The 23,496-nt window shown below is 42.7% G+C and overlaps 1 protein-coding gene across 3 annotated transcripts in view; it reads left to right on the top strand.

Moving 5' to 3' along the window:
- sez6l (seizure related 6 homolog (mouse)-like) overlaps window positions 1–23,496 on the top strand; it is a 71,306-nt gene that overhangs the window by 3,207 nt on the left and 44,603 nt on the right. For 2 of the 3 annotated variants that reach the window (XM_084383433.1, XM_084383432.1), the window contains exon 1: window positions 11,023–11,402. The exons of the other annotated variant lie outside the window; for it this stretch is intronic. In XM_084383433.1, the coding sequence (XP_084239559.1) occupies window positions 11,306–11,402 (97 nt within the window). In that variant the 5' untranslated portion in view covers window positions 11,023–11,305. Of the gene's footprint in view, window positions 1–11,022; window positions 11,403–23,496 lie in introns of those variants that run through there. 3 annotated transcript variants of the gene reach the window in all.

The raw sequence follows: 23,496 nt of genomic DNA, 5'->3' as shown, positions 1-23,496 counted from the left end.
TAATTGTGCGGCCCACAACTTAACGTTTGCTTCATCATCTTGCTGTCAGTCCTAATACTGCAGGAAATCAGCTCTGATATTACCTGGTTTTTAAAATCCCAACACACTGAACCCACTCTGCCTAATGAAATCTTAAGGTGACAGTAATGATAGGAGTCATGGCAACCAAGATAATTAGTTTATAAGAATATCTCCGGCTTCTGATGATAGGCTCATGGATTATAGGCTTAATTTTATGGATTTAAATTATCTGAAAGTCTGATGGAGATTCCACTCTGAGTCTTGAACTCTGTGAAATGTTTATGCAGCACTCACACAGCATCTTAAGCTCTGTGTTTCTGCGATTGTTTAATCAATGTAATCTTTACCATAAAGCACAATAAAACACGCCCTGAATGTCTGCAGGGCCTGGACGTTCGGGATCGATTCACTCTCTCAGAAATCATCGGTGTGGTTTTCACAAAGAAAGAAATGAGGGCTGCGAGATTCTGTCCATTTCCTCCCCTGTCTTATTTCTCGCAGAAGAAAAGTCGAAGAAAGGCAGGAGAGGAAACAAACTGCAGTAAAGAAGAACAGAACAAACACAACATCCTGTAGCATTGGTTCAGAATCCTTATTGGTGATTTCCCAAGAGTCTGCAGCTTTTCCATCCACTGCAGATGCTTTTACACTGATTTGTTCTTTCTCTATGGTTGAAGTTATATTTCTCAGGCATAGCTTTTTACTTTTCTTGTTGAAATAAGGAACTATAGTATTGACACCACCTGCTCTGCCCAGCTTTGTTACTGTTACTGTTGTTACTGCAAAGTGTTTTTTAAAACAGCGGGTCCTCAATTCAAGCCAGAAGTAAACAAAAGCAACTTCTCAATTTCTACATCACAACTATTGATTTTTCCAGCTAAAATAACAACTGTCAGGGTACATTTTATTCAAGCTACCTAGCTAATTAAGCTAATGTTAACATCCCCTGTGTTAATCTTTTGTAAGCACCATCTTAAGATGACTTCTTCTAAAACAAGAATCTGTAAAAGGGTTGAATACAGGGTCCTGAAACTGCCGGCCCCCTCCCTTCTTCAAACAGAAAGTTTAGTCTATTCCTTACACTTTTGCTCAAAAATACATTAGATTCAAGCATAGAGTTCAACAGTGCACAGGTGACAGTAGATGATTGGATTAGATGGATGATTTTGTGAATTACTAATCCGTCTCAAACTCATGAAGCTGTTTAAACTACTTGTTTTCATTTGCTGTAGCAGATCTACAGAGCAGTTGGATTTCTATGAAGCCTTATTTTAGACTTTTAGACGATAATCCCCCTTTTTAACAGCTGTTCTGTCAAATTCCTGGGAATAATTTTGGATTATCCGACTTGTGCACTGAACTCTACTAGCTGTTAAAATGTGCTGTAACTTGTGGCCCACTTTAGCACCTCTGCGTGATGAAGTGTGTCATACTTAAGCGTTCGCTGATTGGCTTGATGCTGGAGTGTTGACCTAATTATCTTAAGTGGCACTGTCGAGTTGCAGATCCCTTGACGATTTAATGTGACTCTTACAAGACGACTGTAGTCCAGAACCATGCAAAGGGATTTATGAGGATCCAAAGCAAACATGATTATTTGATTAGAGCTCAAGTTGCAGTCAGTGTTTATTTCTCAGTGTTACCACACAGGATCAGAGCACAGGTTTATCTTAAAAGCACTTTCAGGCACTTTGAATCATTGAAGGTCCTTCACATGTACTGTAACGTCCCTGCAAGTACATTTATTTCTGGCCAGTTCTTCGCTTTCTCATCTTGCTGTGATTAAATATGACACCTGAGTTAAAGGTTATTGTCGTGCTGCTTCCACCTAATATTTCTTGGTTGGAACTGAAGAGAAATGAGTCAGAGGAACAAAGGTCCTTATTATAGTTTATTATTCTTGATGTTTCCAGTTGTGACATTATGAATCCATTATGGCTTCATTTAACATCTTAGAGGAACGATGTACTGGCTGATCCCTAATTGTTGGGTTTATTGTTAGGTGGCAACCTCTAGTGGCCAACTAATAATTACAGCAGCAAAGGAGGAAGTCAGGTGATGGATTATAAAGAGCGACAAAGTCCGCATACGGAGGTCAGGGAGGATGGTTGGATCGACAAACACAGGACTTTAACTGATGTCATAAACATGATGTAACGTAAGTTATGTTGCATAAGTAACGTACTTATTTTAACCCAAACCACAATGTTTTTCAAAACCTGACAAAGTAGTGCGACTGTACAACAAAGGTGCAGTACGTCTGTTGCTGGTACGCTGCAATGGGCATGTTGTTCTGGGAATCATTGGAAATCGAGCTATTCGGCTTTTCTAAGTATGAAAATGTGTTTATCCAGTAAATGTATACGTTCTATATACAAGCTAAACCTTGTGAAGGATTTATATTTGACAATGATGGATGATACATTCAAATCAAAGAGAACATTGTCACACTGCTCATGCATTGTCTTCATTTCAAAGCTAACATACTGTAACGTGTGTGTCTGTAATCTGTATTCCTTTCATGATCAGCGAGTAGATATGAACCCGAGAACGCTGAGCGAAACAGTCAGCTCTCATTAGGAGCTGGAGAACAGCTGCACATTAGGTATGCCACATCAGTAGGAGACCTTCCTCTGTGATTACATCTCTGCTGCCGCACGTTCTCATTGCTACATCCACAATGAGCAGAAATTATGTATATTGAGCCTGATTGTCCTCACTTGTAATTGCTGTATGATTTACAGTAATAGTCCTGCGTCACAGAGCTGGTGTTTCACTCCCCCTCTGATGCCTGTGAGATTGACTCCTGCTATTGAACATGCTGTCTGCGGTTAACGACTTCAAATAAATCCCGCTTTATGTTCCCCGAGTCCTGTTTATGAAATTGATGAGGGAAGGCAAATAAAATTAAAACCAAGCGATTAATAATGGATTGTCTGCCGTATGCGAGCTAATACAGTCTATAGATCAGCAAGCTTCTGTTTGTGCGAGGCAAACAAATGTTGGCTATAGCTCTTCTATTGTGTGTTATCTGACTGCTGCAGGCTGTTGTAGCCAAATGTGGCTTGTTAAGGAATCTTAACAATAGAGGAGCTATGGAGGATCTCCACTTTAGCAAATCTTCACCGCCTCAGGGCGTGTTACACTCAGAGCCGAACACACACACACTGCAACAGCCACAGTGTGTGTGTGTGTGTGTGTGTGTGTGGGAAGGAAAGGAGCTTGTGCTTATGAGAGACGTCAGTGCATTGTGTTTTTTTGTCCTGGAGTTAATGTAGGAGGGTTTGTTGGTTAATTTTATGTCCCAGACGAGCTGTGGATGGAAGCAGAGCTCACCGTGTAAACTGTCCTGCTCAGTGACCTAAAATATTGTCCCCAGCAGCTTTTGTAGACATGGCATTGTGTCGAAGACACTGTAGTCGAAGTAAGTGGTGTGTAAGTAAGTGTGCACAATGGAGGGAGTGAGTGCGTGATGTTGTTTGTCTGTTACTGCTGCTGTCTCTTTGTTCTGTTTTTTTCCCTGCCTGTCAGCAGTGATGCTGGTTAGACTCAGCTGTAAGCAGCTTCACCACATGGTGTTTCATAACTTGTCAAGAAACAAAAGCACTTGAAGGAGAAGGTTTGTAAAAAATTCTATATTCTTCCTGTTGTCAACAAATCCCATGAAAAGACTCGAACCAACAATGGAGCTATGGTTGTTGACCTAATTAGTACGCAAAAGATTGCAATGTGATTGGTTCTACGTAGAGTAGATCTGTATTTCATGTTTCTATTAGCGGTATGGGCATAAAAACTAAGTCTGTAACATGCAGCTTTCCAGAGATATTTAGTCTGTTGTATATTACATATTTGAGGTTGCATGTGACCTTGTTAACAATGAGGTTGGGTAGTAAACACTGCGTTTACACGTGACTCTCAAAAGAGGTTGTATTGAAGAAGAATAGCTCAGAGCAGTGCTTTTAAAAGAAGATAGTATTAATGGCCAAAAAAAACATATTAGTTTCCTCATGTCCAGTGCTGCAGCTCTGTATTCCCCCTCTGTCTGAAACACTCTGTTTTAGCTCCTGTCTCTTTAAGGGCCCCCTCCTCCCGAATACCCAGTGTCCTCTGATTGGTCAGCTCACACACGCCTGAGCCAAGTGTCTCCAGTCGGCTGTGTCATGTTTTTAGCTTCCAGCTAGCTTCACTTCTATTGTGAATATAGGCATAAATTATGCACATGTGTGACATGGTGACATAGTGTGATGTCACAAAGTTAAAGAATTAAAGGCGGGACTACTGAAGAGGCGTTTCAGGAGCAGTGTTTTCTGCGGGAGAGAGGAGCTTCTGTTGGGGGACTTTTTAACTTTAACATGCAGAACCTATAGAAAAGTAGTAGCCGACTCCAGACATCATTTTTAGGAGACGGGGCTGCTCGCAAACAAAATGGACCTTTTAGTCTTGTCTTTGTAATTGATGTTTTTTTCCCCATTTGTTGACCGCTGCCTGCAAGTCTTCATTCATCCAGCCTTTGTATTCACCGCCACACCGCCACTCAGCCACTCAGCCTGTTTGTGGTAATCATTATAATTGCCTTAATGTTTTCGCTTGTTTGTTCATCATTGTCCTCTGTATCTTTGCAAAATTGTTTTTGCGAAAAAAAAAAAAAAAAGGAAGGGAGGTTCTACAAAAGCACCGTTTTTTTTTTGTTCTCGGTTTCAATGTGACCTCTGCACCTCAGCCATGTAGTGTGAAGACAGAGACGTAGAAGCGTGGCGCAGGCTGTCGCTGAGCTCGGCTCACTGCGGAGGCTTATCCTCCACTCACATGTATCTGAAAAGAAAACACACAAGCGCAGCGTGAGAACCAGAAGCGATGGGAGGAAAGTAGAGATAAAAGAGATGAGATTGGGGGTAAGATGGAAGAGTGGGGAGGGATTAGACAGAGGGAGAATGAGTGCGGATGAGGACGGATGACACTGTGGTGGTGGTGGCGGTAGGAGGAGGGAAGGGGCTGATCTTTCACAGAAATAATGATATCTCCGCTCCTTCAGAGGCCGTTGTCTAATCATTTTATTCTCCGGTTATCAGAGATGGAGGAGACAGCACACTGCCATGTTGGCACGCAGCCAACACACAGAGCTGCCTGTGTCTGCACAGAAAAGCAAAAATCAGGGAGTTTATTCATGCGGACAATGATCCTTTTTACAGTCTCCGGATAATAATCACAGCAGGACACCAGCAGAGGAATAATACTATACAGATGATGTACCGCTGTTACACCGAGGATATTCTGAATATTTGCTGTGGAGGGAAAACTTGCATTGAAAGAAATACTGGTTTATTAAAGGAGAGCTATTAGGCTATATTTATCTTACAAATATTCTATATTTATGTTTGTTGTTAGGCGGGGACCTCTAGTGGCTGATGTAATTATTACAGCTACAAAGGAGGAAGTGAGGAGACGTAGTATAAAGAGCCAAAAGTCTGTAAAGGGAGGTTGGGAATGGATGGTTTCAACAAGACTTCTAGTCAGGAGGCTGCTGTTCATGTCCAACGTTAAACCAGAAGTCAACGGTGAGTTCATTTCACCGAGTAATTTAGTCAAGTTACGTCACGTAAATAATGCAACTTACTTCTGTAATCTCAGTCTGTTTGTAACTGCAATTACAGAAGTAACATTGTTATTTTTAGCCAAACCACGATGCTTTCTAAACCTAACCAAGTAGTTTTTTTGGCTGCAACAAGCATGCTGTTCAGGGGACAGTGAAATATCCCATTTTGGGCCGATTCAGTCGTTTTGGTATGAGGACGAGTTGTTTTAAGGGGTATAATGGTACACAGAAGTTTCTTTTCATTTATCTCCTACGGACAGTAGTGCAGTTACAGTTCATTACACCTTGTTAAGACATTAGATTTTTTTTTTTAAATTGCATTTAAAAAGACAATAAAGCAAAAGTTATCAAATAAATAGTTTTAACTCGGAAATTGGCCTTTAAAAGACGAGAACAAAAGCAAGCAAATACATAATTACCAACTATGAAGAGCTTATTTATCTAAGTTACTGGAAAGAAAAGGTCAGACTTCCTTTCTATCAAGGTGTGATAAAGTGGTGATTTAAGTTAGCTTATATTTAACCTTCTGTTACAGCCTTTCTCTACTCTCCATAGAACTGATGTTGTTCTCTGTCTCCGTGTCTTCAGCACTCTGAGTGGACCGACGCTGAAAAAACGAGCACCCTAATAAATGTTTTCTTTGTGCACAAGTCATGTCCTCTTTCTTTGAATTTTCCCCCGTTCACGCTCTGTTTTTCCCCCTCGTCAGCTCGTCTGGATGTGTCAGCTGCTGAGTTACAAGTGAAAAATCATGCAGAAAAGGGCGAGACAGCTGTTGTAGCACACTGTCTAATGAGGTGTGTGTGTGTTACTTCCTTCGTATGAAAGCCCAAACATGAAACAGACAGACAGACAGACAGACGGACTCTGGTTCCCTGTCTGTCTGTGGAGCTTTTTTTTATAAATTGATATCACTGAATCATTTATAACCTTTTGTCATGCATTATAGACGGGCCCAGAGAGAGAGGCAGGGAGAGGAGAGTTTGGAGCCTGTTATACAAATGTTATCTTTTTACATGAAAAAGCAAAGTGGGTCCGACCAGCTCAGATATGTGCGGGAGACATTTTTTTGGTCACGACCACCGCCATGTAAAAGAGGTCAGCGACAAACCCCACAACCATCAGCAGCTCTGCAGCTCCCCTCGGCTCTACTGGAGGTTTTTTTCAGTTTGTTTTTGCTTCGCTCTCCCAGCTCTCATCGTGTTGTTTCCAGCAGCAGCAGGCAGCTGTTTCCGGAGAAAAAGCTCTAAAAAAGTCATTGTACACATCCTGCTCAGCATCAAACAGCAGACAGTGTCACAACTCCAGTCAGCTCCTCGGAGACCGTCTCTTGTCTGTGTTGTTTTCCCCTCTCCAGAATAAGATCTAGAGTGTCCCAAACACAGTGTGTCAAAAAAAACTATGCCAGAATATCAGGATGTCCCACTGCATCCGGTTGCATTTTGCAGTATGGGAGTCGTCAGTGCTTTACTGGCTATTCTGAACATTTTCCTTCCTGCGCACAGACAGACAGGTGACGGCTCATGACAGCAAACTGCAGATGGAGGGCAGGAAGCACTTCATTGTGTTTATGTTCAAAAATCAGTACAAAAGTAACGCATTATAGTAATATACTACTTTAAGCAGTAATGGAGTAATATAATGCATTTCTAATACAGTTACTAAGTCTGGTAACGCATTATCATCTAAAATTAAGACCCACCGTGTCGCTGGCAACTTGTTTAAGCTCATGTAAAGAGTGTGTACCAATATAAATGTTTCACTGAGAAATATTTACAATATTAATGAGGATATAATACAAACTCAGACATATTTATTTTTTCCATAACTGAATAAACAAGTTGTTCTCAGAGGAAAATAAGGTCCCCAGAACTCTGTTTGAAGATAGAAAGGTGGCAGGGTCCGCCGAAATTGTGTTGTCCTTCAAGGTCAGTTTGTTTATTCAGTTTATTCAGTCATGAAAACAAAGAGGGTTTGTTTATTAAGTTTGTTTAGGCAGAAATAAAACAGTCATTGAAGATATTGCTCTTCTGATTAACATTTCTTCCCCAAAACAACCAAGTTGTGAATATTGTCATGTGAAGTCCATCGCTCGTCTGACAACTTTGTCAAGCAAACACAAAACTTCTCCCGACAGGAGACATATTTTCTCTTCTTCCTGCTCAGTGTTGTTGTGTTTTCTTTATGTTGCTGCCTACAACATGAAAAGTCTCTCCACCTTTTTCTCTGTTTTTTAGTTTACAGTCCACGGCAGCCCCTGGAGAACAGCAAGGCTCTGGTCAGACAGAGAGGCGTCTTTTCAGTTGCTTTCTACAAACACAACACAAAACGTAAAGAAAATGATGATGAACATTGAGTTTTGAATGAAAAGGTTCTATAGACAAAGAGACCAAGTTGATCTGAGGCTTCAGCAGCAAAACAATATTACCCTCTACCGTTGTGTAATGCAGTCATCTTTCTGCGGTTAACACAAAAGTAGTGTAACCCCTTACTCTGCACGGACAGTAATATTGTAAATAAACATACTACTGTCAACTGATAGTAACTAATAATATGTAATACATTTTAGAAGTAACTTCAAGAACACAAGAAGCATCACGAACTCTCAAAATGCCGACTGTGGTCTGAAGGAGCAGAGTTGGATAACGCTCCTCTGTGCAACTTTGGGGCTGTTATGTTTGTTAATGTTACATTTATTGTTTTGTATTTCTTTGCTTTGCTGGAGTTTGTTCCCCTGTGACTCAACAACAAAACCAGCGACAATAAGTAACTAACTTACCTCCCTCCATCTCGTCTATTGACTGCAAACTGCAAACAGCTACACAACAATCCATACTGCTCATAGCAGTACATACATTGTGAGGACAGCCACAGTGCTCAAGTTTAAAGAAAGAGTCGGCGAGTCGTCTCTCCTGTCATTTCAGATCCAGTAACCACTTTCCTGCCGTTCCCATCACTTTACCTCCCCTCTCACCTGCTCACCTGTTCCCACTTTCCCTCATCAGCCTTGCAGTATAGATATTGGCCCATTTCCACTTCCCCCCTGCCAGACTTTCTATTGTGCTTACACTTTAGTTTTCCAGCCCTTTGTCCTGCCTGCCTGACCCCTTTTAGGATAAGTTAGGCTGTTTAGACCTCATGTGAACTTTTACCTAGCATGCCTGTCTTTGAGTCACGCTTCTGGGTTCAAGCCTGGCAGACACAGTTAGAGACCAGCTGGGGAACGTAGTGGAGCATTTAGCAGGTCTTCACCACCTTCCCTATAGGAGGTGGTGAAGACCAAAAACAGAACTAATGATTGCTTTTATCAGGTGGACACAATGCTCATGTTCATCTGTACCTTTCAGACTTGCAATTAAGCAATTGTTTGCAAATAACTTCACCATATCAGCTTTATAAGATGATAATATGTCAGTGTTGTGTTTACAGCTTGTTGCGCTGCATCCAGGAGGCCACAAAAACCAGTGAGAGGTACTAAATCATGATATTTATTCCCAGAAGATCCCCCTTTGTTCTAGGAAACCGGGAGGCTTTTGAGGAAAGGGTTAAAACTACTCGTTATAAGTCCTCCGAGTGTGGATGTGGATTCAGAAAGTATGAAAACTTCATGAGATCGAGCGAAACACACACAAAAAGGCTTAAAAAGGCTTAAGCTTAAAAAAGTAAAATAATGTTAGTAACTGAGCCTTAGAGGTGAATCTGTTACCTAAAGACGGAGCCAGGCTTGCTGTTTCTTTGTGTTTCCAGTCTTTATGCTAAGCTAAGCTAAGCTAACAAGCTGCTGACTGTAGCTTCATATTTATCAAACAGACATGAGAGTGGAGTCCTTCTAAATATCAATTAGCAAGAAAACAAATAAACATATTTCCTTTTTCATGTTTCCAGCTTCACACGAGAAGATTGTTTATTTGTCCTAAACAATACTGAGGTTTAGATCTTTTTTACAGCCAACAAGGCTGCTGTCGCACCAGTAGATCATTTTGGGGACACCTGGGGACATTTCCAGCGTTTTTTGTTGCATCAAAAATGGATGTTTTTCACAGGAAGACGGGTCGTCTCTGTTCGTGATCGTGGCAGCCAAAACATATTTAAAGCCAAACTGTGATGTTTTCCTGACCCTAACATTGTGCGTGACCCGTGAACAGAGCTGAAGCACAGCGTTGTGACAAGAGAGGAACAGAAAACTGAACCTAAACAAACATAAAAGCAACATTCAGTTGAAACTCATCTGTGGTTTTGCAGAAACGTCCCTAGCTAAAATGTATTCTGGCGATTGGGTTGATTTCAGAATGAAACACGAGCTCCTCCTCAGCCACTAACAGTAAAATCCTGCTTTTACATAATGTACGAATCAGAATGATCTAATGATATCGTATATTATAACAGTCACAGGAGACATTTTACTGCATTTTCCTTTTGTCAGTGCCGTGTTTTTACAGTAGTATAAGTAAACAGTGTTGGGGGGGAAAGCGTTACAGTAATATAATGTGTTACTAATAATATTTCAGTGGTGTTTTCCTGCAGCTACGTCACATAACACGTTACAATCCACGTTACAGACCGAAGTGAAGCGTTTATTGTTGTTGTTTTTTGTAAAGTCGAGCCTATAAGACAACAATGAAGCCTGAGGACACTTTAATTTGCATTCTTGAATCACACCATGCATCCCTTGTTCTGTGGACTAAAATAAACAGGCACAGAAGAAGAGATGTTTGATGGCTTATTTGGGCATTTTGTTGAAACTAACTAGAGAAGTATTGTCATAAGTAATTTATTACTCTACGCAGACATAATATATTACTTTAAAACATGTAATGTAATGCATTTCGAGTACTTCCTCCACCACTATCTTCTCCTGGTGATGCCGCTACACAACTTATGACAGTGAAATTAATGACTATTGATCTCGATTTTTTTTTTTAAAGTAAACACCAGTGTCTCTAGTGGTCAGCATTCATCAGCCCTGCAGTGTGTTCGGTTCAGCCCGAGGCTTTTGGACTGCAGGAGATTGCTACAGTGACATACAGCTACTTAAACAGATTACCAGGCTTCGGGGATGAGATGGCTCGTAAGTCAGCCCCACCACCACCACCACCACCATCATCATCTCCACCATCTCCACCACCCCTGCAAACACACACATCCCCTCATCTATCCAGTAAATCTGCACTACACGGGACTCTCTCTCTCTCTCTCTCTCTCTCCATCTTATGTAAGTGTGTCCTGATCTTGCTGCAGCCCACAACAGTCACCCTGACACATATACACACACTCTCTCTCTCTCTGAGCAAAAGTTTCATTATCATTAAGGTCAGCTCCGTGTGTGTGTGCGCGCGCGTGTGTCTGTGTGTGTGTGTGTGTGGAGGGGGTGGGCGGGTGAGGAGGGCAGAGAGAGAGAGAGAGAGAGAGAGAGAGGACAGAAGAGTCCGCGGAGGAGAAAGGAGGACAGATCGGAGGCAGGAAGCAGGAGGCGCGCTCGGCTCCTTGCAGTCAGGAGGATGCTGCGCTGACACGCGGACCGTCGGCTCGCTCTGATCCGCTCCCGGCTCCACCTGCCCGACTCTACTGCACACCATCCCGCATCTTCTCCTCCTTCCTCTTCCTCTTCCTCTTCCTCCACACCCCTCTCCTCTCTCCTCTCTCCCTCCCCCCCCTTTTTTTTTCTTCTCTCGGACCGGCTTCTTGTTCGCCATGCCGCCGGCCGCCCGCTCGGTCGGATACCGACTCCGCACCGCCTTCCCCGCGGTGCTGTGGATCGGGCTGCTGTGGAGCGGCGTCTCAGCAGGAGGTACAGTCTCGATCTCATCTCATCTCATCTGATATAACCCCGCCGCATGTTTGTCTCTACTCTTAAATCCTCCCCTCTGTCCTGGCTTCAGCCCAAGCTGAATGACAGCAGCTTGAGTTTTTTTTTTTTTTTTTTTTTTTGTAGTCGCTGCAAAAAAAAAAAACCCAAAACAACAAAAAAGCCACAGATTCCTGGGCATCCCTGATTTTTGTTTTCAGACATCTCTACTCGTAGGAGGAGGAGGAGAGAGAGAGAGAAGCAGCCCTTTGAAGTCTTGAAATAAACGCTGTTGCGGGCTATTTACTGTGCGGGGAAACCAGTTCAGGCTGCACAGGCATCCTGACACACTCAGTCCATGTGGACCCGAGCCCACTCGTGTGCGTGGGAGCTTTCGATCAGGAGAGAAAGAGATCACCTGTCAACAAGCTCTGCAGTTGGACTGTTTGGTCACGCACGGAGGGGGGATCCCTCCTGTGTGAGCATCAGCGGTTCAAATTGCAGAGAAAAATGTGAGCGGAAAGTTGACCCGTGCAGTGGACTACAGACTCATGGCGTTCATGTTTGTTGATTTAATTATTTGGGCTTTGATTTCACTGAATTGTCAGGATATTTTTTTTCTAGATTTGTGTTGCATTCCAAGACATACATGACAAAACACAGCATTTAACCAAAACACGTGGATCTATCGAGGGAAATCTGGATGTAGTGTCTTATGAATCCAAAAAAGATAGACTTCATGCGTTGTGCGGCCCAAAGAGTGTGCGCACTAGAGACTTCCACAGGCTAACTTCCAGTTTAGCCCCTTGCTAACTTGAATGGGGCTAAAATTATTTAAATGTGCGGCGCTTCTAGACTTTCCAGATGTTATCGGACTGAATGAATCAAATTGTGACAGTGAAATGAGTCATTTCCCTGATGTTGTCAGTCACTGTTTGTATTGGTGCGCCTCTGCGTTGGATCTACGGTGTACCTTCAGCGAAGCCTCAGCATTGATGCATGCCTGACGTGCACCTCCTCAGAAATGTAACTGCACAGACTCGCACTGCAATGTCTGCGATTGGTTCGCTGTGACCTGTTGTTTCCCCAGTAAACACACCACCCTCTTCGGCTACTGCTCTTCTTGGGAGTATCTCTAGGGCAAGAGAGAGCGGACAGGCTGGATGTCCATGGGACAGGCTGTCTGTTGGCAAACCCCGGCTTGGAGTTTGCCAACAAGAGTGTTTGGCCTGGCGGCCCTCCCTGTAGACACCCTGCCTGTCCGCTCTGTCTAGCCCCGTGACACGGCTGTGAGCTGAAGAGGATGGTGTGTTTAAAGGGGAAAGTACAGCTGGCAATCCGCCCACCGCCACCAGCAACGCAGACACACCAGCGCATACGTATAAATGCTAACTACGGCGTAGGTCACTTGCATAGGTTACACTGTCAACTAGGTGCACCAGCACATCATTTTAGGTGCATCCAACAGTACAATAGTAGAAGTTCTGGGTTGCCAGGTTGTAGAAAATCCTCCTCCGTCATTCTTTATTCTTTTTTTGGATGCCCGATAGCTTCCAAAAAGTGGTCACCACTCTTCCTACGTCTACACAAAAATAATAACAATAAAAACAAACAACAGTTTAAAATCACATAGTGTAGATACAACAATAAAAGACAAAAACAGAAAGAAGCTAGTTATAAAGATTAGAAAATAAGTGAAATGACTCGACATATTAAATGATACACAACAGAAGAAACATCATGATCAGGATCCAACAGTTCATCCATCTCAACCTCTTCCCTCTGGGGACTGTCTCGCTCTATATTAACGCCACCTGACTTCCTCCTTTCCTCCAAGTGTTTGCTGCTAGACGTCTTTGTCACGTTCTTTGGGGCATTTGCTGAAACAACTGATGCTGTTTATCTTGGGAGGACAGCATCATGAGCTGTGTTTTGTCTGCTGTGGCTCATTGGGAGCTTTATCTTTGAAGATGACCCTGGTGATGTCTTTGTACAAAGATCTCAGAATTATTTCCTGTATATTTAGATCCAGACTGCGTGGTCTGCAACATAAATGATTCTGGTCTGTTTGTTCAGGATCCCTCAGAACAACACTGACATTGGACAAATCTGCAATGGACAAATTACTGGATGTCCAACTCCAACACTGTAACAGTTACCATGATCTTCCCCTGACCTGAAACGTGCAGATATTGTAAAAAGAAACAAACAAGTCAGCATAAGACAATAAAAAACGAGGTTTGCAGATTTGTCCAATATCCATGTTGCTTCCTGGTGGCTGGTTTGTAAGACGTGATGCTGCAGTAACTCGTGTCTGTCTCATGATAGAGATGTGATTGGATCAGTCCCTCTGTGGCAGATTCAGGGTCAGGGCTTTCTGTAACACATTACTCAACACTGTCTCCTAGAAATCATGTTTATAAAACTACATATTTACCTGAAGCAAATCCGTTTTCCTGACAATATCTGCTGGTGGCAACTAAAGCCAAGTAAGCATTTACCAGCAGTGACAGTCGAATGAAAGATCCAATTTAGTTGCATAATGGGAAGTGGAGGATGATGTTATTTGGGTCTTGACCCATCCGAGGGACTTAAAGTCTGGATATTTCAGCCTCTGCTGCTTCAATTTTAACCACTGTTATTTTAATCTGTCCACTTTATGTGAATACAATACCAAATACAATGTTGCTCACACTCAAGTTGCTGAATCTTTTCTCAACTGAGCTGATTTTCTTTTGCATTTCATATTGTTTGAGTCATTAATTAGGTAATTAGGGAACCTCAACACATGGTAATACACAGAGGTGGAAAGTAACAAGGTACAAATACGTCATTACTGTACTTAAGTAGATTTTTCAGGTACCTGTACTTTACTAGTTTGATGCATTTGAGGTGAATTATGGATTATTTTTATTTTTGCATCATTGCACGCCGCCTCCCCAACAACACATGACTGATTTCAACCTATCAGTGCACATCATGGCAGACATAGCAAGACAAAACAAAGACGTAGAAGACGTAAACAGACAGAGAGGGAGGCTGGAATGGGGAGAAAAGGCATGTTAGTGTCTCGTATCTGCAGAGAGTTTCTTATTTTCTCTCTTTGTTGCTGCTCGGGACGCTTTACCAACCCAACATGTGGCTATTTGACGTCCTGGGAATGAGACTCAACAATCAACTATCTTTGTGGTGCGTTCAGGAACAGCTGGGACAAATCCTACTGACTCTACCTTTAACTTTAATAGTTTTTGAATTATATTAATATGACGTGAGCTCCAGTTAGCTTTGACCAGAAAAGCCTGTACTTTATTACTTTTACTGGAGTAAAGAATGTGTGTATTGTTGCCACCTCTGGTAATACATGAGTGTGAAATGCCAGAATTAGCCAAGAGGCTGTTTTCCATCCGTAGTCCCCTCCCCAAGATGTTCAATAGGCTTCCTAAAATATGTCAAAGCAAAAAAACAGAGTTGTTTACAGCCTTAAAGTCATTAATGACAAATTACATATGAGCTGTATCTCATATGCAAACAAGCTCAGAACACATATATATCAATTATTACTGATTAGTGACTTATTAAATAACCTTTTAGCTTAGGTTGTACAGATTTCAAGGATATGATTGCCTTCGAAGATACTGCAAGAAATGACACCACGATAATCAACAACACACGTTGGGGCCTTCATAGGGTCGATCAGTACCTGTAGGCACGCTGGTTGGATTATACAGTGTGTCATTATTCTCATCACAGTGAAAGTTCTTGACGTCTGTCATGGCTTCATGTGATTCTCTGTGATTGATTTGAACTCTTCACTGAACACAATGTTCCCGAAGAATTCAGCACTTTCACGTTACATTTGATTTTATTCTGAAAATCCAGAGTGACAGTTGGTGTCATAGAGCTGCTGAATGTCCTACGACTGTCAGGGAGGACTTCTTCTGTGTGTGTGTGTGTGGTTTAATAATTTACAGTCACGCACACACACACACACACACACACACACACACACAGGCACACACTCACACATGCATGCACACACACACGCACGCACACCTAAATCATCAATCAGTTCCCAGCAGGCTTCAGTCTGCTTGTTAATCCTCGTCACTCCTGTCTTCCCCCGTGTACACGCGCAAACGTTCGATCTGTAAATGCAGCCACAAACACACACACAGTGTACACACACACACACACACACACACACACACACACACACACAGTATCATGCACTGCATCGCTGGTTTCATCTCGCTGTCGGTGTCTGTGGTTAATGAGATCACCCAGCAGAGATGTAATGTCACAGAACAGGCTTGCGATTGTGTGTGTTTATGTGTTGGCGTGTGCGTTTCGTGTGTGTGTGTGTGTGCGCTGGTGTTTTTTTTTTTTTAATGTGCGGATTGTGCCTGTGTATGAAGATAGGCTGGATCGCTGCGTGGTCTAATTTCTCGGGGTGAGAGTGATAATCTGCCAGAAAGACAGCTTGACAGCTGAGTGCAGATTCAAGCGCTCCAGCTGGGAAGCAAAGCCAACTGCAGTTTGCATCCAGAGAGCAACACGGAGCGCTTTCATCGACCCACACTTGCATTGTGTTGTTGAACAAAGTTTGCTGCGAATGCATGTTGGCTGGATTTAAAAAAAAAACAACCCATAGATTCCTTCCTCCTCTCTTCTCCAGAGCTCATTCATCTTGTAACTCGCCTTCTCCTCTCATCACATCACCTCTCCCATTTCCTCTTGAACTTCCTTCCTCCTGCCGTCCTCCTTTCAGTCGGCTCTCTCCTCTTGCTTTTTTTTTTTTTTTTATGCCCTCCCTATTACTTGTGAGTGAGAGGAGAGAAAAATGGAAGTGAGGGGGAGACAGAGGAGATTGTTTCCCATGGTTGAGTAGCTCCGGCCTTATTATACAACCAGATCCTCGGGCTGCAAACTTTTTGAGAATAAGCATCAGAAAGAGATAGAGAATGAGGGAAAGTGAGGCTGAGCCGAACAGAAACATGAAGGGACGTTTGAGAAGGAAAGGCAACACAGAATATGAAGTAGGAGGCTGAAACGCAAAGCTGCTATTGTGTCTGTTAATATTAAAAAAAATATGTAGATTTATAACCCCTCATATATATATGTGACATATATAACAAATATACAAAATAACATAATGTTTTAGCAACGTTCTTGAATTAATTATGTTACTAGAGGGCACTGACCTCTGCCAAGGCCAACAGTCCACTCTTCTATGATTATATCTCTTTTGAAAGTACTCAGTATTTACTGTTCTTCAAGTATAAAGTTGGGACATTTTTCCTCAGTACATCTGGTGTTTTTTATTGCAGACAATTCACATTTGAATTCGAGAAAGCATTGTTACAATTGGACTGCCTCCCCCTTGAGACACTGTCAACGAGGGCTCGATAACGACTACAACTAACAACTAAATGTGGAGGCTACCTCACACTGGTACCCGTGAATGTGGATTGGGATAACGAGTCATTGTATTTTTACAGTTGGCAATGTTTGGTCACATTGGACAACTGGATTTTAAGATGTATGTCATTTATGTATGTCATGGACCGCAACGACTGCCATTGGTTCGCTGTGACCGGTTGTTTCCCCAGTAAACACACCATCCTCTTCGGCTGTTGCAGTCCCTCCTGACCGGTCGGCTGCTGCTCTTCTTGGGAGTATCTCTAGGGTAAACGGGAGCCGATGTCAATGTCCGAACTCACAATGATAACAAGAGTGAAAAAGAAATCCGACGTGTGATTCGGATCCGCTCTGAAATTGAATGGGCTCGTCCTTGGCTCATACTACACCCTTACATCAAGTTTCATGAAAATTGGGCGAGTAGTTTTTCCGTAATCCTGCTGACAGACAAACAAAAAAACACTAGAATTTCAGTCAGACAATTTTTTCAGATTTTTCGCAGTTTAAATAGAGTTGCGTTTGGTAGATGACTGTGGAGAGTGGGGGGTGTTATGTGTATAGCAGTGCAGCTCGAGTCGCCTGCCTGAACTAGCTTGCAGGCGTCGCTCCATTCAGTAGATTACAGATACCAGACACCTTAACACACTCTTTAAAACCAAGATTGATGCATAATTCATGAGAAATTAATGAAACGCCCTATTTTGCAATGTCGTGGTGGCAGCAGGCTAAGCAGGATGTGCAAATTACATATCTAATCTGTCTTGGGCCAAGGCGTTTCCAAGCCAGATTAGATATATTATCTCACCAGGGTCTCCTACCAGTTGAACCCGCTGAACAGAGTTCAACCTCGGCCAACCTATGGAGGAAACTTATTTCCGCCTGTCGCATCCATAATGTCATTCGTTTGGTCACCACACATGGCTCATGGCCATGTGTGAAGGCTGGACGCAAATGAGTTGAAGTGTGAACTGTACAGATGGCCGAGCACACATGTGGAGGAGAGGCCTGCAAACATGTGGTGCTATTCTTATCTGTTCAGAGCTCAGTTTTCTCTTCATGTATTACATCCTCCTGAAACAGACTGTGAAATTGATCTGCGACTGATGTTTGATTGGAAGAAGAAGCCGGCAGAATCGAATCAAAAGGCAGGAAGACAGTTTGCAGAGACACAACAGGTAGAGAGAGAGAGAGAGAGAGAGGTGCTTCGAAGCCAAAGGCATGGCAGGAGAGCAGAGACAGACACGGACAGAAAGTTGGAGGTGACCCCATTTTAATCAGCAGCACTCTTGGCCCAGCAGCAGCAGCAGCAGCAGCAGTGTAGCACAGGTGGGCTTAGAGGGGGTTTAACCTTTCATTTCCAGGAGAGCTCACTGGAATATGAGCCCCTGATTAACATGATTATACACATCACTGTGCTCCTAATGAACAGCTAATGCTGCGTCGTGTGATGAAGTAGATCCACTCCAGGTTCAAAGGAATGTAGTGAGTGTTTAGTATGTTTAGCCTATTAACTGGATATATTCTCTATGTGTTGCATTTAAGGTCTTAAAAAAGGCTTCATGTCCTCCCCGGAGCGTTTCAGAAGCAGAGCGTCATGCCTGCCTGATGTCGTTGACTTCATCAGATTGTGTTTATTTTGTCATTTTTCCTTGATTTCTATGCTTCGGTCATGGCTGAGTAGTAGGTGTCGACCGATATAGCTTTTTAGTTTTATTAGAAATCAAATCAATTTGGATATACCTTGAATTTGATACCGGCTCCTGAACGATACTTTTACGATACTTACACGCGGTGAACCTCGTCTCTGGGCGTAACCTGGTGTTTTTCCTGCATGCCTCGAGACGGCCAATCTCCAGCACTGTTAGATCTTGGCACAACAAGCATGCTGCATGCTTATTGGCTCACTCAAGCCGATGAGATTAACTCCTTTCGGTTTTTAAATTCGGCACTGAATGATGAGACATTTTCCTACGTAATCCTACAAAACACCTACATAACTTAAATAATGTAGGTGACGTACATATCTTCATGCGAACTGCGATGTTTTCCTGAACCTAACCAAACCACAAGCATACGCTGACGGTCCGCCTGTCGCTGGTACGCTGCGACCGTCATGTTGTTTTTCAAATAGTTATATATTTTGTTTTAGGAGTCGCTGTCACTCAACCTCTTCAGTCGTTCAGGTACGAGGACGTGTTGGACAGTGTGATTATGGAGTCCACTATGTGTTATTGAACATTATGTTGTCATTCTCTGGTAATAACAGCTGTAAACGGGGTCTCTTTATAAAAAGAAAAACGGTCTCTTGTTGCATCTTGTTACATGCCCAGAGATGATGTGAATTTAGCGGGTAACATTTCAGGCTACATTTTTCACACTCCTGATGTGCTTTTTTGGAAGGAAGAGGAAAGAACATTTCTGCCAGGATTACATTCACTAAGTCTAAGAAGTGTGACATCCTTATACTGCACAGTCAGGCGGAGGAAGAAACACAGTACAGTGCAATGCAAATGCAAATCACTGACGTATACCGGGTTTTTTTTTGGTGTGTGTTTTTGAAAAGGTTTGTTTGGCAGAAATCCTAAATATCAGATTTCAGAGAATCAAGCAAATTTGGTACAGTACATGAATCAAACATCTGCCTGAAATGTAGAGAATCAATTTTCAAAATGTATGTTGTGGTTTTTAAAATTGCAGACATTAATATAAATAATGCACAATTTGTAGTTAAAGGAACAGTTCACCTCCACGCTGATGGAAAGTCGGGAAACGTCGTAGTCCACGAAACATTTCTGGAGCTTCACAGCAAAACAGCGCTACAGCATTCTCGTCCGGTGCAATCCAAGTCTCCTGCAGCCCTGAGATCCAGAATCAATTTTGAAAAGAAGTTATTTACACCCTTTATTAAACTGAACTCTTCAGTTAATCTTCATTTAATCTTCAGCTAAGCTAAAAGCGTTAGCATGCAGCTCGTCTGAAGTGGGTGCAAGGGCTCGACCACATATCGAGGGTGTAAATAAAGTCTTCAAATCAATTTGAGATCTCAGAGCTTCCAGACACTTGGATTATTCCGGATGAGCTATATGGAGCCATTTTATGTTTTTTCAGTCCCCATCTACTTCAGTCGAACTGGTGAACTGTTCCTTTAAATAGCTAAAATAAGCAGAAGACCCAAAGAAGTTAAAGAATAATATACTGTTGAAGCCTCGTTCAGATCCTGCAGCAGTCTTCACGTCGTTCGGGGGTCTTTGTCCTGACTCCTCTTTGTATTTGGAGTGTGTGTGTGAGTGTGTGTGTATATATTGTTGTTTGTGTTTGCTGCAGCTGGAGGAGTGTGAACGATGCACAAGCTGCCGTCTCAATTAGTCTCTGCACTCATTAGGACCAGAAGTGAGAGCTGCAGATTCTCGGTCTCTCTCGCACTCTTGACATATGGTCCGGGCTTCTGCAACAAACTTACCAGAGACAACAACATCCCAGTGAATTATTCAAAGTTGTGTGTCTGTGTGTGTCTGTGTGTGTGTGAGGCGGTGGAGGAGTCCGCGGGGGGGTGATGTGCCTCCCCTGATGTTCTCCTGGTTCTAACCTTCCTCTGGGTGCACTGTTGACATGAAAGGAGGACGCCTGAATCAGTGACAGGTCTTACCGCCAGTGATGTCTCCACCTCAGCAGGTCTGCTTAGACCTTTGTGACCCAGTGCGGCTGTTTTCAGGGGCTTGGGACTGTGTGTGTGTGTGTGTGTGTGTGTGTGTGTGTGTGTGTGTGTGTGTGTGTGTGTGTGTGTGTGTGTGTGTGTGCATGCATGTGTTTGTTGTTCAGACCGAGTTGTTGGTGCCTGCCTCACTATCCGGGATTATCCTCTCTAGGATGGCTGCAGGATTGCACGGATGCTGCTGACACTTCTCTACAATAGAAGCAATTAACTGAAGCTTAACTTTGTGTTTGTCTGTTTTAAGCCCTGGATGTTTGTCTGTGCGTATGTGTGTGTGCATGTGTGTGTGTGTGTGTGTGTGCAGTTGAAACTAAACCATTCAGGGTTTTTTTCTCTTTCTGGTATCTGTCTCTATTCCTGGGTCTTAATTTATCAAAGCATTTGGAGAGCAAGTTTTAATGTGTGCATAAAATGTGCCCCAAAAATAAACGAGATGAATATGATTCGTCTTCGTCATATTAAGACTGGACTGGTTTTAAAAGTCAGACCGATAATAGATTTGTGAGGATGATATCGTTATATGTTTGAGAGGTTAGAGCTGATATAAGAATTAATTTCTTTTTACACAAACTGGCCAGAAATAACTGCAAGTAACCAGTAATCAGCCCAACATGTACTCTGACAATGATTTATCTATAGTAGTGTTGATTTTGTCAGCTATTTTTTTTTTTTAAATCAAGAATAATTTCCTGCAGCTGAGGAGCTTAAATCGCCACAAAGCTAAATGGGATTCGGCACAGCCAGATTCAGTTAGTTGACATTTCCTCAAGTGACTTGTGTCCAAAAATAGAGCAAGATACTACAGCAGGGGGACACTCTGCATAAACACTGTAGATAACAAGAAAGTCACTGGGCAGTCCGACATGGTGACGCAGTGAGGTGGAGAGGTCAGGCCTGTGATTACAGCAGGTATTCATGTGTATGTTGGTTTTTAAATGTGCTTATTCGCTTTCTTCAGGGATTAGATGGGAGGATCAATACCACTCTCCTATCTGTTTGTCTGATATGGAGCAACAACCAGCAGCCAGTTAGCTTAGCTTAGCATTAGAGCTGCAATGATCAGTCGATTAATTGATTGGTCAATCAAAAGAAAATGAATTATGATTGATTAAATGTTGAACAGTTGCTGAGTCCAGTGCTTTTCTTTGTCATCATGACAGTAAATGAGGAGTATTTGGGTTTTGGACTGTTAAGATAAGAAAGAAGCGATTTGTAGACGTCAGTTTGGCCTCTGGGAAATTGCTTCGAGTGTTTTTATTTCCAATTACAATACAGATATCCATTAAACGTGGATGGAGGATGAGTCTCAACCCAGAACATGAAACAAATCAGGCATATTGAGGTAGCTGGTATCTGTGAGTGAGTACAATCTGATGCAGATCCAAGCACAAATCCAGATCTAGCAGATTTGAATGTGTTTTATTTGACATTGGATTTGGCTTGATTGATTGAAGAGGACTGCTGGACCTTGGCAGAGGTATGCACTCTACAGAGTGCCATTTTAGTTTCACATTTTGACATTTAATAGATGAAGTTGCATTAGTTGCAGCCCTACTTGGTTATGTCTGAAGGTAATAGATTACATCCTAATAATTAACATGTTATATCTCGTTTATTTAATCTGCACATAAATCAAAGTGTAAAAACATCAAATTATGGATTTACGCGGGGCCTAGCTATTTCCTGGTTGGTTGCAGTGACTTGCATTGAAGACTGCTTTCAGTCTTTATGCTAAGCTACGCTTAGCTAAGCTAATCATCTCCTGGCTGCTTCATATTTAACAGACAGACAGGAGAGCCGTGCAAATCTTTTTTATCCTGTGGTTTAATGGCAGCACGTAGCGAGTTCAGAGCCTCGGAGGGTCCACGATGATTCACGGAGAGAAAAAAGAAGCAAAGAAGCCAAATTTCCTTGATTAAATTCTAACGTACAAAGAAAAATATTTCTTCTCTTGGAGGCAAATTTATATTTAACGGCTGACTCCACAGCTAAACTTGGAAAGGGCACCGAAAAATGTTGTTCTTTTTCACTCAGTGGCAAATAATGAATTGTGATCCAAAGAGAGATTTGATTCGGTTGTCTGGGAATGAAGTGACAATTTGGATTTTCAGTCTGACTGAGTTACGCACACACAATTGCACACACACCTACACACACACATGCTCTTTGACACCATGCCTTGTCAAACTCACTCAGAGCAGATTGGCACAATCAAGTGTGTCTGCAGCCAAGCCTTTTAAAAGGTTAATATTTCAGTTCCCATTTGCCTCAAAGCTTACGCTAAGCCACCGCTCTGCTCGCTCATCTATCTGCCTTTGATACGGGAATCCCACTGAAGTAGTTCTGTCTGTTGACGCGTTCGACAAACAAGCGTCTGCGTGTGTGATAATCCACGCCGCGCGACGCTGATAGCGACGCCTGTCATGCTATCGAGTCGAGTTTGTTTGTCTCCCCTCGTACTTCAGCTCCGATCGGTCGAGAGAGCTGCAGAGACTGAGCCGAGCATTGTGGGATAGAAAAAGGATGTCTGGGTGTTTTTTTAACCGTGATTGGCTCCGGTCTGGGCCGTGAGGTTCAATGTATCAGCGCTGCTGCGCTCCGCTGCCTGGTCGGGGGATTGATTGATTGATTCCTGTCACGGGGTGTGCAGAGTTCTCGCACCGACAAAGCCCCTCCGAGCTTTGGATAAATTTATGGTCCAACAGTTTTGAGGCGTGATGTAGGATGAATTTAAAGGCTGAGGAGATGCAAAGCCTCCATCCAGACTTGAGCTTCCTGCAGGACGATGGCTGACAGTCATGCTCTGAAGTGGTTGTTTATGTCAGATTGATCCACAGAAACTCACTTCTTCTTCTTCTCCCGCTTACGTTTGCCAGGTGGTTTCACAAGTTCCAAAAAAAATCATTAAGGAGCTACGCAGGAGCTTTTCTGCTGCAGCTCAGTTATTCTGGAGCCAATTTTTCAAAC

Source organism: Pagrus pagrus (assembly GCF_965226575.1).
Source record: "Pagrus pagrus genome assembly, chromosome: 19".
Lineage (NCBI taxonomy): Eukaryota > Metazoa > Chordata > Actinopteri > Spariformes > Sparidae > Pagrus > Pagrus pagrus.
Note: the sequence above shows the minus strand (reverse complement) of the source record. Positions and strands in the feature narration are given on the sequence as shown.